General features: G+C 42.1%; 1 protein-coding gene across 3 annotated transcripts in view; it reads right to left on the bottom strand.

Moving 5' to 3' along the window:
- galnt7 (UDP-N-acetyl-alpha-D-galactosamine: polypeptide N-acetylgalactosaminyltransferase 7) overlaps positions 1–16,374 on the bottom strand; it is a 145,046-nt gene that overhangs the window by 72,319 nt on the left and 56,353 nt on the right. For all 3 annotated transcript variants that reach the window (XM_072594558.1, XM_072594556.1, XM_072594559.1), the window contains exon 2: positions 10,385–10,833. In XM_072594558.1, the coding sequence (XP_072450659.1) occupies positions 10,385–10,833 (449 nt within the window). The remainder of the gene's footprint in view (positions 1–10,384; positions 10,834–16,374) is intronic.

Raw genomic sequence — 16,374 nt, 5'->3', positions numbered from 1 at the left:
TAGTCACCAGTTTCAAGATAAGGCAAGTCCCCAAAACACTTTGAAAACAATACGATATCTGTAGCAGGCAGATTGGGAAGGAAAAGGTCAAATATGTTTTTCCCTTTTATTGGTTCCTTCATCAGCTACCATTGATACAGTCTAGCAGCTACAGTCTTTAGGACTTGCCCAACTTGGTCAGTATGGGTGCTTTCTGGTGGCGGACATGGTCAAGCTGTCTACTCAGAGAACATTCTGCACCCTCGTCTCACTCGATGCTTCTGCCAAATTGTGTTCACCCTGAGAGTGATGAGCTTGTGAAATTGCCCACCATAGAAATCTGGTTAAGGCCAAAACATTAAATGCTTGTAAGAAGAGTTTAATGTAGTTCTTGGGGCAAGAGGGATCAAAACTTATGGGGGGGAAAGCAGGAATAGGGTCCGGAGTTGGACGAAAAACTGGAAGACTGAAACCTGGACAGGTAAAATGATGGAGAAAGGAGTAGTGCAAATAAGATCAGACACAGGAAGGAGGGAGATTTAGGTGGATTAGTAGTCAGTTGGCTGATCAACCATGACCATATTGAGTGGCAGAGCAGGCTTGAAGGGCTGAATTGCCTACTCCTGCCCTCATTTCTATGTCTCAATGCAAAATGCAAAACAGATTTACAAAGATGATAATACCAGAATGATACTAACTATTAGGAGAGACTAAACAAGCCATATAGCCCTTTCTCTTGAATGAATTAGGTTCAGGGTTGACTCCATATAAGTCCTTATAGTTTGAAGTGGTTTGAAAAGGCAGACAGAAAAGGCTACCACTTGTGCAGGAGTTTAAAACTAAAGATCATAATTATATTATGATTAATAAATCCATTTGGAAAATCATAGTAAAAACGGAAAGACCTGTGGATGCTGGAAACCAGAAACAAAAACAGAAATTGCTGGAAAAGGTCAGCAGGGTTGGCAGCATTTGTGGAGAGAAATCAGAGTTAAATGTTTCAGGTCTGGTGATCCTACCTCAGGATGAAAATCATAATAGCCAGTAGTTACAGTGTGACCAGTGATCCACAGGGATCAGAACTGGATTCACTTTGCTTTCCTTAATTATATAAATGATCTGGATGAGAATATAGGAGGCATGGTTAGGAAGTTTGCAAATGACACCAAAATTGGTGCTATAGTGGACAGTGAAGAGTTATCTAAAATTACAAAGATCTTGATCAATTGGGTCAATGGGCTGAAGAGTGGCAAATGGAGTTTAATTTGGATAAATGAGATATTGCATTTTGGTAAAACAAATAAGGGCAGGATTTATACAGTTATACTCTGTGTAGAGCTGAAAAATGTGTTGCTGGAAAAGCGCAGCAGGTCAGGCAGCATCCAAGGCACAGGAGAATCGGCGTTTCGGGCATAAGCCCTTCTTCAGGAATGGAGGAAGAGAGCTTCTTCAAGGAAGGTATCCTTGCAAGAGGATTCGCAGTAAGTTAAAATCAACTAGGAGAAAGTGAGGACTGCAGATGCTGGAGATCAGAGCTGAAAAATGTGTTGCTGGAAAAGCACCGCAGGTCAGGCAGCATCCAAGGAGCAAGAGAATCGACGTTTCAGACATAAGCCCTTCTTCAGGAATCAGCTGGATTCCTGCACTTTGTCGTGTTGTAGAACAGACATCTCGGGGGTTCAGGTGCATAATTCTTTGAAATTTTCATCACAGGTAGACAGGGTAGTTAAGAAGGCATTTAACACACTTGCCTTCATTGGTCAGACCTCGGAGTACAGGAGATGTGATGTCATGTTGAGACTGATGGCCTTTTCTGGAGTACTATGTGCATTTCTGATCATTCTGCTATAGGAGAGGGTTCAGAAAAGATTTACTAGGACATTGCCAGGAATGGAGGGTTAGAGTTATAAAAATAGGCTGGATAGGCTGGGACACTGAAGCACAGGAGGTTGAAGGGGTGGCCTTATAGAGATTTACAAAGTCACAACAGGCATAGATAAGTGAGGGTGGGGGAGAACCGGGGGCATAGTTTGAAGGTGAGGAGAAAGATTTAAAAAGGACATGGGGGCAACATTTTTACATGGACAGTAGTCTAAATGGGGAATGAACCTCCAGAGGAAAAAGGTGGATGCAGGTACAGTTACAACATTAAAAGATATTTGGATAAGTACACTAATAGGAAAAGTTTGAGGGATATGGGCCAAATGCAGGTAGGTGGGACTAGTTTGGTTTGGGTGCACAGTCAGCATGGACTTGAAACTGAAGGGTCTGTTTCAGTGCTGTATGACTATGTAGAATTAGCTATCATGTGCAGTTATTGAGGCAAATATCAAGGTAAATTTGGATAGGTAAATGAGGGAAGAATAAATCGTGAAGTTAAGATCAGATGTAGGAAGAAAGGAGATCCGTGGATCTAGCCTGCTTTGTGTTGCAAGATCTGGGTTTGTAATATTCCAGCTGCTGTTAGCACTGGAAAGCAAATGTGACAATGTATTCAGCCACGTCAAAGATTGCAAAGATGTCACAGAGAATATCATTTTTGACTTTAGTTAGGACCCTTTGGTCTCTGGCAGGGATAGAGACTTTATTGAAGAATATTCCAACTTGGAAGCACGAGACAGAGTCAAGGATTTGGGAGAAAACAAAAACATCTTCAAGGAGGGGAAAAGGAGGTTGGACATACGAGTAGGAGACAGCATCTTCCCCTACCTTCCTACTCACCGAGAATTATATAGACTCTAAGATAGGCAAATTCTCACCACCAAATAACCTCATTCTGGGATCCAATGCTGTCTTCTTCATGGATTTGACTCTCATTCTGGCAGTGTCCGCTACGGTGCCCTAATTGCCAGGGATTGTTGGAGCTCAGCTGCAGACGAGACTTGCGAGAGGAATGGAAGTGCAATCTTTAACAAGATGATACTGGCTGCAGTGTGTAATTCCCATAGCAAAGATGTTTTCTTCATGGATTTGATTGTGGTCGATTCTTTAGATAGGGAGCATTCCATCACTGCCACTGCACTCACCCCACCACTCCCCATTGTCTTGAGAATGGAGCCAAAAAAAGTATATGTGTCATGAACAAGATGAGTTTCAAATAAACAAACACAACAGTCATGACTGTGATGGGAGGGAAACAGGATAAGAGCTGACATTCACTGTTAGTCCAGAAAGTTACCTAGGGAGAGATTTGGCTGGTTAGACAAATGGGTAAAAGCAGGAGACAGCTGAATGGACATTTCAATCTTTGTAACAAAGAAGCCCACAAGCTGTTGACGTTTCTTGTTGGCAAAGGTGCAAGTGACAGGTGGTTTAAAGAGATGACTCTTAGCCAAAAAATTTATTATCTTTACTCTCCAAGAAAATCCCGAGACAGTGCATTCTTTTGGCAGAGGAGAATGGAAATGAATAGCACTGGATATAGTCCAGCCAGACCTGTTGATGGATAATTAACTGAGCCAGCTGTAGGCCAGATATGTTCAGAAGTGCACCCTATCAACAAATGTGTAGTTGATTCTGGATCAGTAGCAGTCTTTAGTGATGTGAATGCATCACATAGATAGGTAAGGAACTAGACTGCCTATGATTGTGCCACAAAAACCATTCCCACTTTTGCCTTTAAAGAATATAAAGGCCAATATAAGATTAAACTAAAACAAATCTGGACTCATTACACGTAGACTCATGAACATCTGAAGAACAGGAGATCAATTGGCCTATCATGTCTGTGCCAATCAAGATCAGACTATACTAATCTTATTTTCTAGTGTTTGTCTCAAATCCTGAGGCTATGGGAAAGCAAGTATATCTCCAAATATTGCTTAAATGGGAGAGATCTTGACTCAACTACTGTTATGGACAGTGAGTTCTAGACTCTCACCAGTGAATGAAAATATTTATCCTCAACGCTCTTCTTAGCATTCTACCTTTTACCTCTAGTCCACGTCCCCTGGTTATCAACCCCTATAGTAATAGGAAAATAAAATTCCTACCTGCCCTGTCTCCCTCCATCTTATATACCTCTAAGATCTCTCCTCAATCTTTGCTGAAGGGTCTGTTTCCACACTGCTCTTAGGAAAACAACCCTTGCAGTACTCCCATGAGGCCTAACCAGCATTTTATACAGTTCTAGCATAACTTCCTTGCCTTTATATTGTCTGTCTCAGGTAATAAATGCAAGTATCCCTTATGCTTTCTTAACCACCTTATTGACTGCCATGCTATCTTGGGTGGAAGGTCCTTCTATTCTCAGAGTTTTCAAGAGTCCTACCATTCAAGAGTGTCACAATCCTCATTTGTTAGGCCTTCCCAAGTGCATTACCTCACACTTTTCCAGATTGAATTATATTTGCCACTGCTCTGCTCAGCTGATCACTGATGTCCTCTGCAGTTTGTGGCTATCCTCCTCTCAATTTACCACACTACAATTTTTATACAATCCATGAACCTCTTGATCATTCCCTCTATATTTAACTTCAAATTATTTATGAACAGCAAAAGCAGCAAAGATCCCAGAACACAACTCTGCAGAATCCCACCGGAAGCAGACTTCCAGTCACAGAGACACCTCTCTAATATCACCTTCTGCTTCCTCCCTCTCAGCCAATTTTGGATCCAACGTGCCACTTTGCCTTGGATTCCATAAGCCATGGAAAAAGTAGTAGGTCATTGAGCACATCAAATCTGCTCCATTCAATAAGATCATTACTGTTTTGATAATCTTCAACTTTACTTTCCCATCTTTTCCTTTTAACCCTCGATTCTTTTATTGATTAAAAATCAGTCTGTCTCAGCCTTAAGTACACTTAACAACTCAGCTGATAGTTCTCTGCAGTAAAGAATTCCAGATTCATTACCCTCTGTCTTAATAGGGCAACCCCTCATTGAAATTATGTCTTCTGGTCTTAGACTCTCACAAGGGAAAACAATTTTTTCCATACCTGCCTGGTTAAGTCCCTTAAAAATCTTATATATTTCAATAAGCCCACCTTTCATGGTTTTAAATTCCAATGAGTACAGGTCTAGCCTACTCAATCTGTCCTCACAAGAGTCCCTCCACAACTGGTATCTACCTAGTGAACCTTCTCTGCCCTCCAATGCCAGTATACCATTCCTTAGATAACAGGCACAAAACCGTTCACAATATTCCAACGGTGGTATAACTAGTGCCTTGTATAGTTTTAGCAAAACCTGCTTACCTTTATACTTCATTCCCTTGAAATAACGGCCAACATTCTCTTTGCTTTCCCAATTACCGGCTGAACTTGGACACTAGTTCTTTTTGTGATCGATGAATGAGGACTCCTCAAAAATTTCTGATCTTTAGCTTTCTGCAGTCTTTTCCCATTTAAGCAATGATCAGCTTCATGTCATATCATGCAGAAAAGGACCTTTGGCTCACCAAGTCTGTCCTGCCAAAATATTACTATTACCTTGATTAGTCTCAGCTTGAATGAGATGACTCTTCTAGTACTCATTCAAGTACATTTTAAAAATTGAGAGGGCTCCTGCCTCAACTACCCCCCCAGGCAGTGCATTCTAGATGCTCAACACCCCCAAGGGTGAAGCAGCTTCTTGCAAATATCCTCTAAACTCCTGCCTTTCATTTTAACATTAAACCAGTTTGTTACTGACCCTTCACATAAGGGGAACACTTGTTTTCTATTCACCCTATACACAGCTATCTTATTATGCCTCTCTCAGCTTTGCCTCACATCCATCTCTAATTGAGAGTGCGTTGCTGGAAAAGCACAGGTCAGGCAGCATCCAAGGAGAAGGAAAATCGACATTTCAGGCCAGAGCCCTTCATCGGGGATTCCTATATGCCTTCTCACGTAGCCTATTAACCTTAGCGAGTTTTGAGAAAATGTGTAGCTCAGGTGGAGGTTTTGGATGTAGGTTTGCTCGCTGAGCTGGGAGGTTCATTTCCAGACATTTCATTATCCTACAAGGTAACATCTTCAGTGGGCCTCAGGCGAAGCAATGCTGAAAATTCCTGCTTTCTATTCGTATGTTTGGGTTTCTTTGGATTGGTGATATCATTTCTTGTGGTGAAGTCACTTCCTGTTCCTTTTCTCAGAGGGTGGTAGATGGGGTCTAACTCAATGTGTTTGCTGATAGAGTTCCGGTTGGAATGTCATGTTTCTAGGAATTCTCGTGCATGTCTTTGTTTGGCTTGTCCTAGGATGGATGTGTCGTTCCAGTCGAAGCAGTGTCCTTCCTCATCCATATGTGAGGATACTAGTGAGAAAGGGTCATGTCTTTTTGTGGCTAGTTGGTGTTCATGTACCCTGTATAATGTATTCTGCCTACTTGTCCAATGTAGTGTTTGTTACAGTCCTTGCACGGTATTTTGTAAATGACGTTAGTTTTGCTCGTTGTCTGTACAGGGTCTTTCAAGTTCGTTAATTGCTGTTTTAGTGTGTTGGTGAGGTTGTGGGCTACCATGATGCAGAGGGGTCTGAGTAGTCTGGCAGTCATTTGAGATGTCTTTGATGTAGGGGAGAATGGCTAGGGTTTCTGGACATGTTTTGTCTGCTTGTTTGGGCTTGTTGCTCAGAAACTGGCGGACTGTGTTCATTGGGTACTCATTCATTTTGAATACACGTTTGGGACAACACATCCATTCCAGGACAAGTCAAACAAAGGCATGTAAGAGAATTCCTGGAAGCATGGCGTTCCAACCGGAACTCTATCAACAAACACACAGCTAGACCCCATCGACCACCTTCTGAGAAAAGGATCAGGAAGTGACTTCACCACAGGAAATGATATCACCTCAGGAAATGACATCACCAATACAAAGAAACCCAAACATAAATAGAAAGCAGGAATTTTCAGCATTTCTTCGCCTGAGGCCCACTGAAGAGGTTACCTAGTAGGGTAATGAAACGTCTGGAAATGAACCTTCCAGCTCAGCGAGCAAACCTACATACAAAGCCTATTAAACTGTCCTGCCACCTTCAGGGATCTGTGGACAGGTACTCCAAGAGTCTTCATTTCCTCTGATCTTTTTGGTGTGTTGTCATTCATTGAGTACTCCCTTGTCTTATTTCTTCTTCCAAAATGCAATACCTCACCTTTCAGGTTTGCCACTGACCTGCCAATCTAACCAATCCGTTTATATCTTCATGTCACCTAACTTCTCCATCCTCACTGTCAACCAGATGGCCAATCTTTGTGTCATTTACTGATACTTATGGCACTGCACACCAGGTTCCAGTCACACAAACAGCCTTCTATCTCAATCTCCTATCACTAAGCCAATTTGGGATCCATCTTATCAGTTATCCTGGATCCCATGAGTTTTTAACCTTTATCAGTTTCCCATATGGAACCTTGTCAAAGGCCTTGCTGAAACCAATACAAAACTCATCCACCAACTCCTCCTTTGAGTCATTTCCTCAAAGTTCCACAAGAATGGTTACACATGACCTCCCTTTGAAAAAGCCATCCCAGATCAACCCTTGCGTCCCTAAATGAAGATTAGCTTCCTTCAATAGTTTTTGACTCACTGGCCTGTAGTTCCCTGGTCTACCTCTCTCTGTCCTGCTTTTCTTCTAAAGTGGAACCACATTGGTTGTCCTCTGGGCCTCTGTGCAATGCAACTGGATCTGGGTATCTGGCCACTGTCGAAACTGTCAAGACCTCCATTATTTCCTCACTTCTTGAGCACTTCACAGTCACAGCTCCCAATGGGCTCTTTCTTTCGTGATCAGTCTGCCATGAAAGATCTTACTAAAGTCTATGCTGACCACATCAAATGCAGTACTTTCATCAACATTTCTGCCAAGTACTTCAAACAAAGGAGTCCAATTAAATTTGTCATACAGAAACTTCCTCCACAAAATCCAGGTTGACTATCCCTGATTAACCTGCATTTTTCCAAGGGCAGATACATTCTGTCTGTCAGAATTCCTTCAAATGCCCCCAAGGTTGAACTGTAATTTCCTGGTCTAATATTTCCTGCCTTTTTAAACAATGGTGAAAAGTGTTGCTGCAAAAGCACAGCAGGTCAGGCAGCATCCAAGGAGCAGGACAATCGATGTTTCGGGCATGAGCCCTTCTTCAGGAATTCCTGAAGGGCTCATGCCCGAAACGTCGATTCTCCTGCTCCTTGAATACTGCCTGACCTGCTGCACTTTTCCAGCAACACTTTTTCAGCTCTGATCTCCAGCATCTGCAGTCCTCACTTTCTCTTTTTTAAACAATGGGCCAATGTTAAAAGGGACAACTTTTTCACAGTGGATGGTTCATATATGAAATGAACTTCATAGGAAATGATATTATGCTGGTAGAGCTACAACATTTAAGAGGCAATTGGACAGGTATAGAATTGTGAAAAATATTGAGGGATATGAACCAAATGCAGGAAAACAGGTGCAATTTAGTTTGAGAAACTTGGCCGGAATGGATCAAAGGACCTGTTTCCATGCTGTACCATTCCGGCATTCATAATTTGCCTTACAAAATATCAATATTTTAAAATAATAGACAAAATCTACAGCAACAGGCTGTAAAGAAAGGAGAAAAAGAATTACATTGATATTGTGCTTTTTACAACCACTAGATATCAAGGTAGGTCTGGCCAACAAAGCATTTGGGTTAACAAAACAGGTGATCTGGTTGATATGTTGATTCAGAGATAAAATATTGGCCAAGTCATCTTTGCTCAGTCCCCTGCTTTTCTTTCAACAGTGCCATGGGAATTTTCACATCCATGAAAAGAGGTAGTTGGGCTTCAGTTTAACTTCTCGTCCAAACAGTGGCATTTCTGATGGTGCAGCACTCCTTCAATAGGGCATCAGTGCATGAACTTTGATGTTTATATTCCAACCCTATAGTGAAACTTGAATCTAGAACCTAGTGTACTTGTTTCTGAATCAGTGAGCCAAAGCTGACACTATTAATAAAAAGGAGATATTTTGATTGAATAAACAAAAAGAAAACTGTTCCCACTGATAGCAGGATTAGTAACCAGAGTAAAAGGATTTAAGCTAGCTGGCACAAGCAACAGCAGCAAAATGAGGAGTTTTTTGTTTCAACAAAGCCAGTCATTTAGATCTGGAACATTCTGCTGGAAAAAGTGGTGGAAGCTGATTCATAGTAACAATTGTTTGGAAACCAGACACATACTTGAGAAATAGAACTTTTACAGAGATACATAGATGGATGAGGAGCAGGACTATTTGGATAGCTCTTTCAAAAGAGCTGGAAGAGGCATGAAGGGCTGAATGATCTCCTTCCACTCTACAGTATGATTCTAAACATTTCTTTGTGTCCTTTAAGCTGGTCAGGAACTTCATTCCAATGATACAGAAATCATTTGAGTAGAAGCTATTACAGTGGGTGTTATTAACATCTATTTTAAGGAAGCAATTTAATTGGTCAACTATTTATAGTCAACTTAGTGCCAATTGTATGTGCATTCTCTCAATTGAATACTGCAAAAATTCTTGGTTTTAGTGTATACAGCCACAGTAATAGATGATTATATAAATATATATTTTTAAGTAGTTTCTCTCAAAATGGCAACATAAACAAACTGATTACAGACAAAGCACAAAAACAAATTCCAGACTCAAATTAATTCAAAAATAAGCTTACTGAACACAGACAATCATCAGATTTATCCCAAGAGGTGAGGGAAAGCTTGTTGGAATATATCAAATATGGCATTTTGGAAGTGGTCGAGAAGAGCAGGAACTAATGGAATAAAAATTATTCCTTTTTTTGGTTTATCAGGCAATGCCCTTTTGTGAAGGTATTAACACTCAGCCACTGAATTCTCATTCTTAAGGATATTCAGTGATTCATACCACGAGTAATTACTGGATTCCAAAGCAAATTGCAATTTTCTTTTAAATTTACAATTGAAGGTTATTGATCTACAGAAAACTTCAGCATTTATAAACAAAAAGACCTATACTGCCTGTAGTAACCTGAGCCATAGTACCTAAACATGGTGACTATACACATAGATGCTAATCTAGTATCACAGTAAGCTACAGCCAATGATATGTGTAACAAGACATGTTACATGTAAAATGACTCACTACTAGAGTGGAAAGATTTAGTTAAAAATGTTCAATTCCTCGTATATCCTAAATTAGCTGATCTCAACTAGACAGTGACAGAAAAAGTCCAGCCTGTTCCAAAGCACTGCAAACTGAGAAAGAATGGGTACTGAGTAAGGGTGATGAAGTTCAACAATCAAGCTGCATACCAATACTGGCACATTAAGATTTGGCACTACAGCAAAACGTAATATAAAAGAAATGCTGTCCCCTGTGGAAGTATAACCCGACACAGGGAATAATGTGGAAAAAATGCAACAGGAAGTTGAAAACACAAATTCTCAATTCTCTAAACGCTGAGTAATACAATCTCGTATCCATACACTTACTCTTCATGTCTCAGATCATTGATCGTTCGATCCAGCGAGATCATATCACTGGCCACCATGTTGAAACCAAATTCCTTGATACTTGCTTGCACAGCTTCTTTATATTCAGATCCCAATATAAAAGGTTTTGCTCCTTCTCCAGGACCATTGACGACACCCTGAGGTTCTGGCTCTTTGGCCTCAAAGTTCCCCAGAACACCACTTCTCAACACTGGATCAGAGTAAACATGTTTCTGGGGTTTAAAAGTAACATACTGTTTCTGTATTGCATTTTGTTGGTTATTGTCAGCAACATGCTGTTGTGCTGCATTTTTATTTTTCAGTCGAATAGATTCTAGGTCCACTTCTACGCCCTCAACCTGCGGCCAAGGGACAACAGGCTGAAATTTATTCACAGCATGTCCATTACCTCCAACATTTGGCAGATGGTTGTTGTTATCTCTTCCAGGCTAAAGGATAAAAAGATAAAAATATTAACGACGTGTGCTTTCAAAAACAGATTGAGAGATAATGTAGAACAAAGGATATTGGAGCCCCAGGTTGTGCCCCTAGTGGTCTTAGAACCTAAGCTAACTTGCTGTTGATATTCAAGGAATCGACTCATTTTGCACTTAGACTTATTTGCAGGCTTTCCATTTTGAACTGTGAGACCTCATGACATGGCAAAGGCTATCCTTAGGACAATAGCATATTATTTAGAAAACTTACATTGGATTAAATGGCCTACAAAGTTCCATGATATGCATCTGTGTGACCCACTAAGACAAAATGCCTGAACTCACCTGCTTTATACACAGTTACTAAACTCGTAAGCTCCTTATCAAATCAATGGGATGCTGTATATTACAAGTACTGTAAATTCTTTGTACAAAGCAGGAGTTGAGGAAGGATCATAAAGAAATGACAATTCCCATCATGGAAGAATACTATCAAAATATTAAAACAAATATCAGAATCTCCTTTTAAGTGACTGAAGAGTAGCAGGAGGATAGTTTATTAAAAAAAAAGCTTCAGACATTGTGTTTTAATGTGAACTTCATTGCTCATTATGTTTTCCTAGCATAGGGTGGCACAGTGGTGAGAACTGCTGCCTTACAGCACCAGGGTTGATTCCAGCCTCTGGTGACTGTCCGTGGGGAGTATGCACATGTTCCCAGTGTCAGTGTGGGTTATCTCCGGCGGGGGGGGGGGGGGGGGGGGGTGCTCTGGTGTCCTTCCACAATTCAAAGATGTGCAGGTTAGGTGAGTTAGCCATGCTAAATTGGGTAAAAACAATGACTATAGATGCTGGAAACCAGATTCTGGATTAGTGGTGCTGGAACAGCACAGCAGTTCAGGCAGCATCCGAGGAGCAGTAAAATCGACGTTTCGGGCAAAAGCCCTTCATCAGGAATAAAGGCGTACAGCCTGAAGCGTGGAGAGATAAGCTAGAGGAGGGTGGGGGTGGGGAGAAAGTAACAGAGTACAATAGGTGAGTGGGGGAGGGGATGAAGGTGATAGGTCGGGGGGGGGGGGGGTGGAGTGGATAGGTGGAAAAGAAGATAGGCAGGTAGGACAAGTCATGGGGACAGTGCTGAGCTGTAAGTTTGGAACTAGGGAGAGGTGGGGGAAGGGGAAATGAGGAAACTGTTGAAGTCCACATTGATGCCCTGGGGTTGAATTATTCCGAGGCAGATGATGAGGCGTTCTTCCTTCAGGCGTCTGGTGGTGAGGGAGTGGCGGTGAAGGAGGCCCAGGACCTCCATGTCCTCGGCAGAGTGGGAGGGGGAGTTGAAATGTTGGGCTACAGGGCGGTGTGGTTGATTAGTGCAGGTGTCCCATAGATGTTCCCTAAAGCGTTCTGCTGGGAGGCGTCCAGTCTCCCCAATATAGAGGGGGCCGCATCGCGAGCAACGGATACAATAAATGATATTAGTGGATGTGCAGATAAAACTTTGATGGATGTGGAAGGCTCCTTTAGGGCCTTGGATGAGATGAGGGAGGAGGTGTGGGCGCAGGTTTTGCAGTTCCTGTGGTGGCAGGGGAAGGTGCCAGGATGGGAGGGTGGGTTGTAGGGGGCGTGGACCTGACCAGGTAGTCACAGAGGGAATGGTCTTTGCGGAAGGTGGAAAGGGGTGGGGAGGGAAATATATCCCTGGTGGTGAGGTCTTTTTGGAGGTGGCGGAAATGTCGGCGGATGTTTTGGTTTATGTGAAGGTTGGTAGGGTGGAAGGTGAGCACCAGGGGTGTTCTGTCCTTGTTAGGGTTGGAAGGGTGGGGTCTGAGGGCGGAAGTGCTGGATGTGGACGAGATGCATTGGAGGGCATCTTTAACCACGTGGGAAGTTGCTCCATAGTGTTATGGGATGTGTGGTTTGGGTGTATTAGTCAGGAGTATATGTAGAGTAATAGGGAAGGGGAAAAGGGTCTCGGTGGGTTGTTCTTCGAATGGTTGGTGTGGACTCGTTGGGCCGAAAGACCTGTTTCCACTCTGTAGGAATTCTATGATTTCAAGATTTCTCATACAGAAGAACGGCATTCAGTCCATGATGTTGGCACTTCGAAAGAGTTATTCAATTTGTCCTGTTCTCCATTCCTTCCTCACTATTCTGCAAGTTTTGCCTCAGATTCTCTACATGAGAAACATAGTAAAAGATAAATCCAAAATTCCAACAACCATTATGTAGCAAAACTGCATTTTAATTAAACAGATTGTTGTAAGATTTTATAACAGTTTGCATAAATGGGGTAGGAGCAAACTACTTAGGTACAAAATTTTTATATTTAGCTTAGCAACATGTGACAAGAGTCAACTTTATTAAGTAAACTGTCTCAGCCTTCCATAAAAACAAAAGAAGCTTTCTTTTCTTGAGATAATGACTGCTTAATCAATCTGGAGGAAAAAATAGAAAGCTCTAAGAAGCCATCAGCTCCTTCCAAAATATCGGAATCAACAAATATGTTGTTGCCTCTAAGTTTAAATTTTCCAATGAGTTTCACTGCTCCACAGAATCTAAACAGATCTTATGATAGTCAATAGCATCCAACTTGACTGCGACAAGAGCAAACTCTCTCTCCAAAGAACTGTGGATGCTGGAAATCAAACAGAAATTCTGGAAAAACTCAACAGGTCTGGCAGCATCTGTGGAAAGAAAGCAGAGTTAACGTTTCGGGTCAGGTGATCCTTAACTCTGCTTTCTCTCTACAGATGCTGCCAGATTATATTAGAATCCCTGCAATGTGGAAACAGGCCATTTGGCCCAACAAGTCCACACCAACCCTCCAAAGAGTAACTCACCCATCTGCTGAGTTTTTCCAGAAAATTGTTTTTGTTATTTCTCATCCTGGTCCTTTTGTTCCTTCCTCCTCTAATACTTCTCCACTCAAATCCAGATTGGTGGGGATGCACTTGCCTGGTTCTATACCTATTTAGCTAATTGTAGCCAGAGGATCACTATCATTGGTTCCCTGCTGATCTTTTCTTAGGGTGTAGGTTTGCTCGCTGAGCTGTAGGTTTGATATCCAGACGTTTCATTACCTGGCTAGGTAACATCATCAGTGGCGACCTGCAAGTGAAGCGAAGCTGTTGTCTCCTGCTTTCTATTTATATCTTTCTCCTGGATGGAGTTCCTGGGGTTTGTGGTGATGTTATTGCCTGTTCGTTTTCTGGGGGGTTGATAGATGGCATCTAGGTCTATGTGTTTGTTTATGGCGTTGTGGTTGGAGTGCCAGGCCTCTAGGAATTCTCTGGCATGTCTTTGCTTAGCCTGTCCCAGGATAGACGTGTTGTCCCAGTCAAAATGGTGTTTTTTTTTCATCTGTGTGTAGGGCTACAAGGGAGAGAGGGTCGTGTCTTTTTGTGGCTAGCTGGTGTTCGTGTATCCTGGTGGCTAACTTTCTTCCTGTTTGTCCTACATAGTGTTTGTGGCAGTCCTTGCATGGAATTTTGTAGATGACGCTAGTTTTGTTCATGGGTTGTACTGGGTCTTTTAGGTTTGTTAGTTTTTATTTGACAGTGTTGGTGGGTTTGTGTGCTACTAGGATTCTGAGGGGTCTTAGTATTCTGGCTGTCATTTCTGAAACTTCTTTGATATATGGAAGGGCGATTAGGGTTTCTGGCTGTGTTTGGTCTGCTTGTCGTGGTTTGTTCTTGAGGAATCTGCGCACTGTATGTTTTGAGTATCCGTTCTGCTTGAATACGTTGTATAGGTGGTTATCCTCTGTTTTCTGAAGTTCACCTGTGCTGCAGTGTGTGGGTGGCTCGTTGGAATAGTGTTCTGATACAGCTTTGTTTGTGTGTGTTGGGATGGTTGCTGGTGTAGTTAAGTATTCGGTCAGTGTTTGTCGGTTTTCTGTATACGCAGGTTTGTAGTTGTCCTTTCTTTCGACTGTGACGTCCAGGAATGATAATTTGTTGTCGGTTTCTTCCTCTTTGGTGAACTTTATGCCTGTGAGGGTGTTGTTGATCATGTTAAATGTCTCCTCTATCTGGTTTCATTTTGTGATGACACAGGTGTCATCTACGTAGCGGACCCAGATTTTTGGTTTGATGGTTGGTAGGGCTGTTTGTTGTAGTCTTTGCATTACTGCTTCTGCTATGAATCCTGATAGCAGACATCCCATGGGTGTGCCGTTAGTTTGTTTGTAGACTATGTTGTTGAAAGTGAAGTGGGTGGTGAGGCACAGGCCCACTAGCTTCATGATGTTTTCGTTGATAATGTGATTGATGGTGGTTGGTGTGTGTGTGATGGTCTCTTCTAGAAGTGTGGTAAGTGTTTCCTTTGCCAGGTCGATGTTGATGGAAGTGAACAGTGCTGTTACGTTGAATGAGAAAATTGCTTCGTCTTCCTCTATTTTGGTGTTTTTGATGATTTTTAGGAATTCCTGGGTGGAGTGGCTGGAGTGCTGTGACTCTTCTACAAGGTATTTCAGTCTTGCGTGTCGTTCTTTGGCCAGTCTGTAAGTTGGTGTTCTGGGTAGTGAGACTATGGGTCTGAGGGGGGCACCTGGTTTATGGATTTTTGGTAGTCCGTAGAATCGTGGGGTGTTGGTCCCATCGGGTTTCATTTAATGGAATTCCGTCTTGTTTAATTGTCCAGAATTGTGTAATTTTCTTAGGAGATACGTAATTTTGTTTCCTAGTTGTGGGGTTGGGTCTAGTGCCACCTGTTGGTAGGTGTTGGTGTCTGCAGGTAGTGCATTGGCTTTCTCTATGTCGTCCCTTCTGTTCAGGATGACTGTGAGCCGACCTTTGTCTGCAGGTAATATAAACGATGTTTTTGTCTTTTGAGGTTTTCTAGGGCTTTCTTTTCTTGTGTGTTCAGTTTGTTTCCTTCCCTTTTTTGGCTCAGAGTAGGTGCAACTGTCTGTCTGATTGTTTGTTGTGTTTCTTCCGTGAGATTGTTGTCCTTCAATGTGGTTTCTAATGCCGCTAGGAAATCCTTCTTGTCAGCGTCTAGTCATCAAAAATACCAAAATAGAGGAAGACGAAGCAAACAAGGAAGTTTACAACGGCACACCCAAGGGATCTCCGCTATCAGAATTCATAGCAGAAGCAGTAATGCAAAGACTAGAACAAACAGCCCTACCAACCATCAAACCAAAAATCTGGGTCTGCTACGTAGATGACACCTTTGTCATCACAAAACGAAACAAGATAGAAGAGATATTTAACATGATCAACAACACCCTCACAGGCATAAAGTTCACCAAAGAGGAAGAAACCGACAACAAACTCACATTCCTGGACTTCACAGTTGAAAGAAAGGACAACTACAAACCTGCGTATACAGAAAACCGACAAACACTGACCGAATACTTAACTACACCAGCAACCATCCCAACACACACAAACAAAGCTGTATCAGAACACTATTCCAATGAGCCACCCACACACTGCAGCACAGGTGAACTTCAGAAAACAGAGGATAACCACCTATACAACGTATTCAAGCAGAACGGATACTCAAAACATACAGTGCGCAGATTCCTCAAGAACAAACCACGACAAGC

The sequence above is a fragment of the Chiloscyllium punctatum genome, chromosome 2 (genome assembly GCF_047496795.1).
Source record: "Chiloscyllium punctatum isolate Juve2018m chromosome 2, sChiPun1.3, whole genome shotgun sequence".
Classification (NCBI taxonomy): Eukaryota; Metazoa; Chordata; class Chondrichthyes; order Orectolobiformes; family Hemiscylliidae; genus Chiloscyllium; species Chiloscyllium punctatum.
This window is presented reverse-complemented; position numbering and strand designations above follow the sequence as displayed.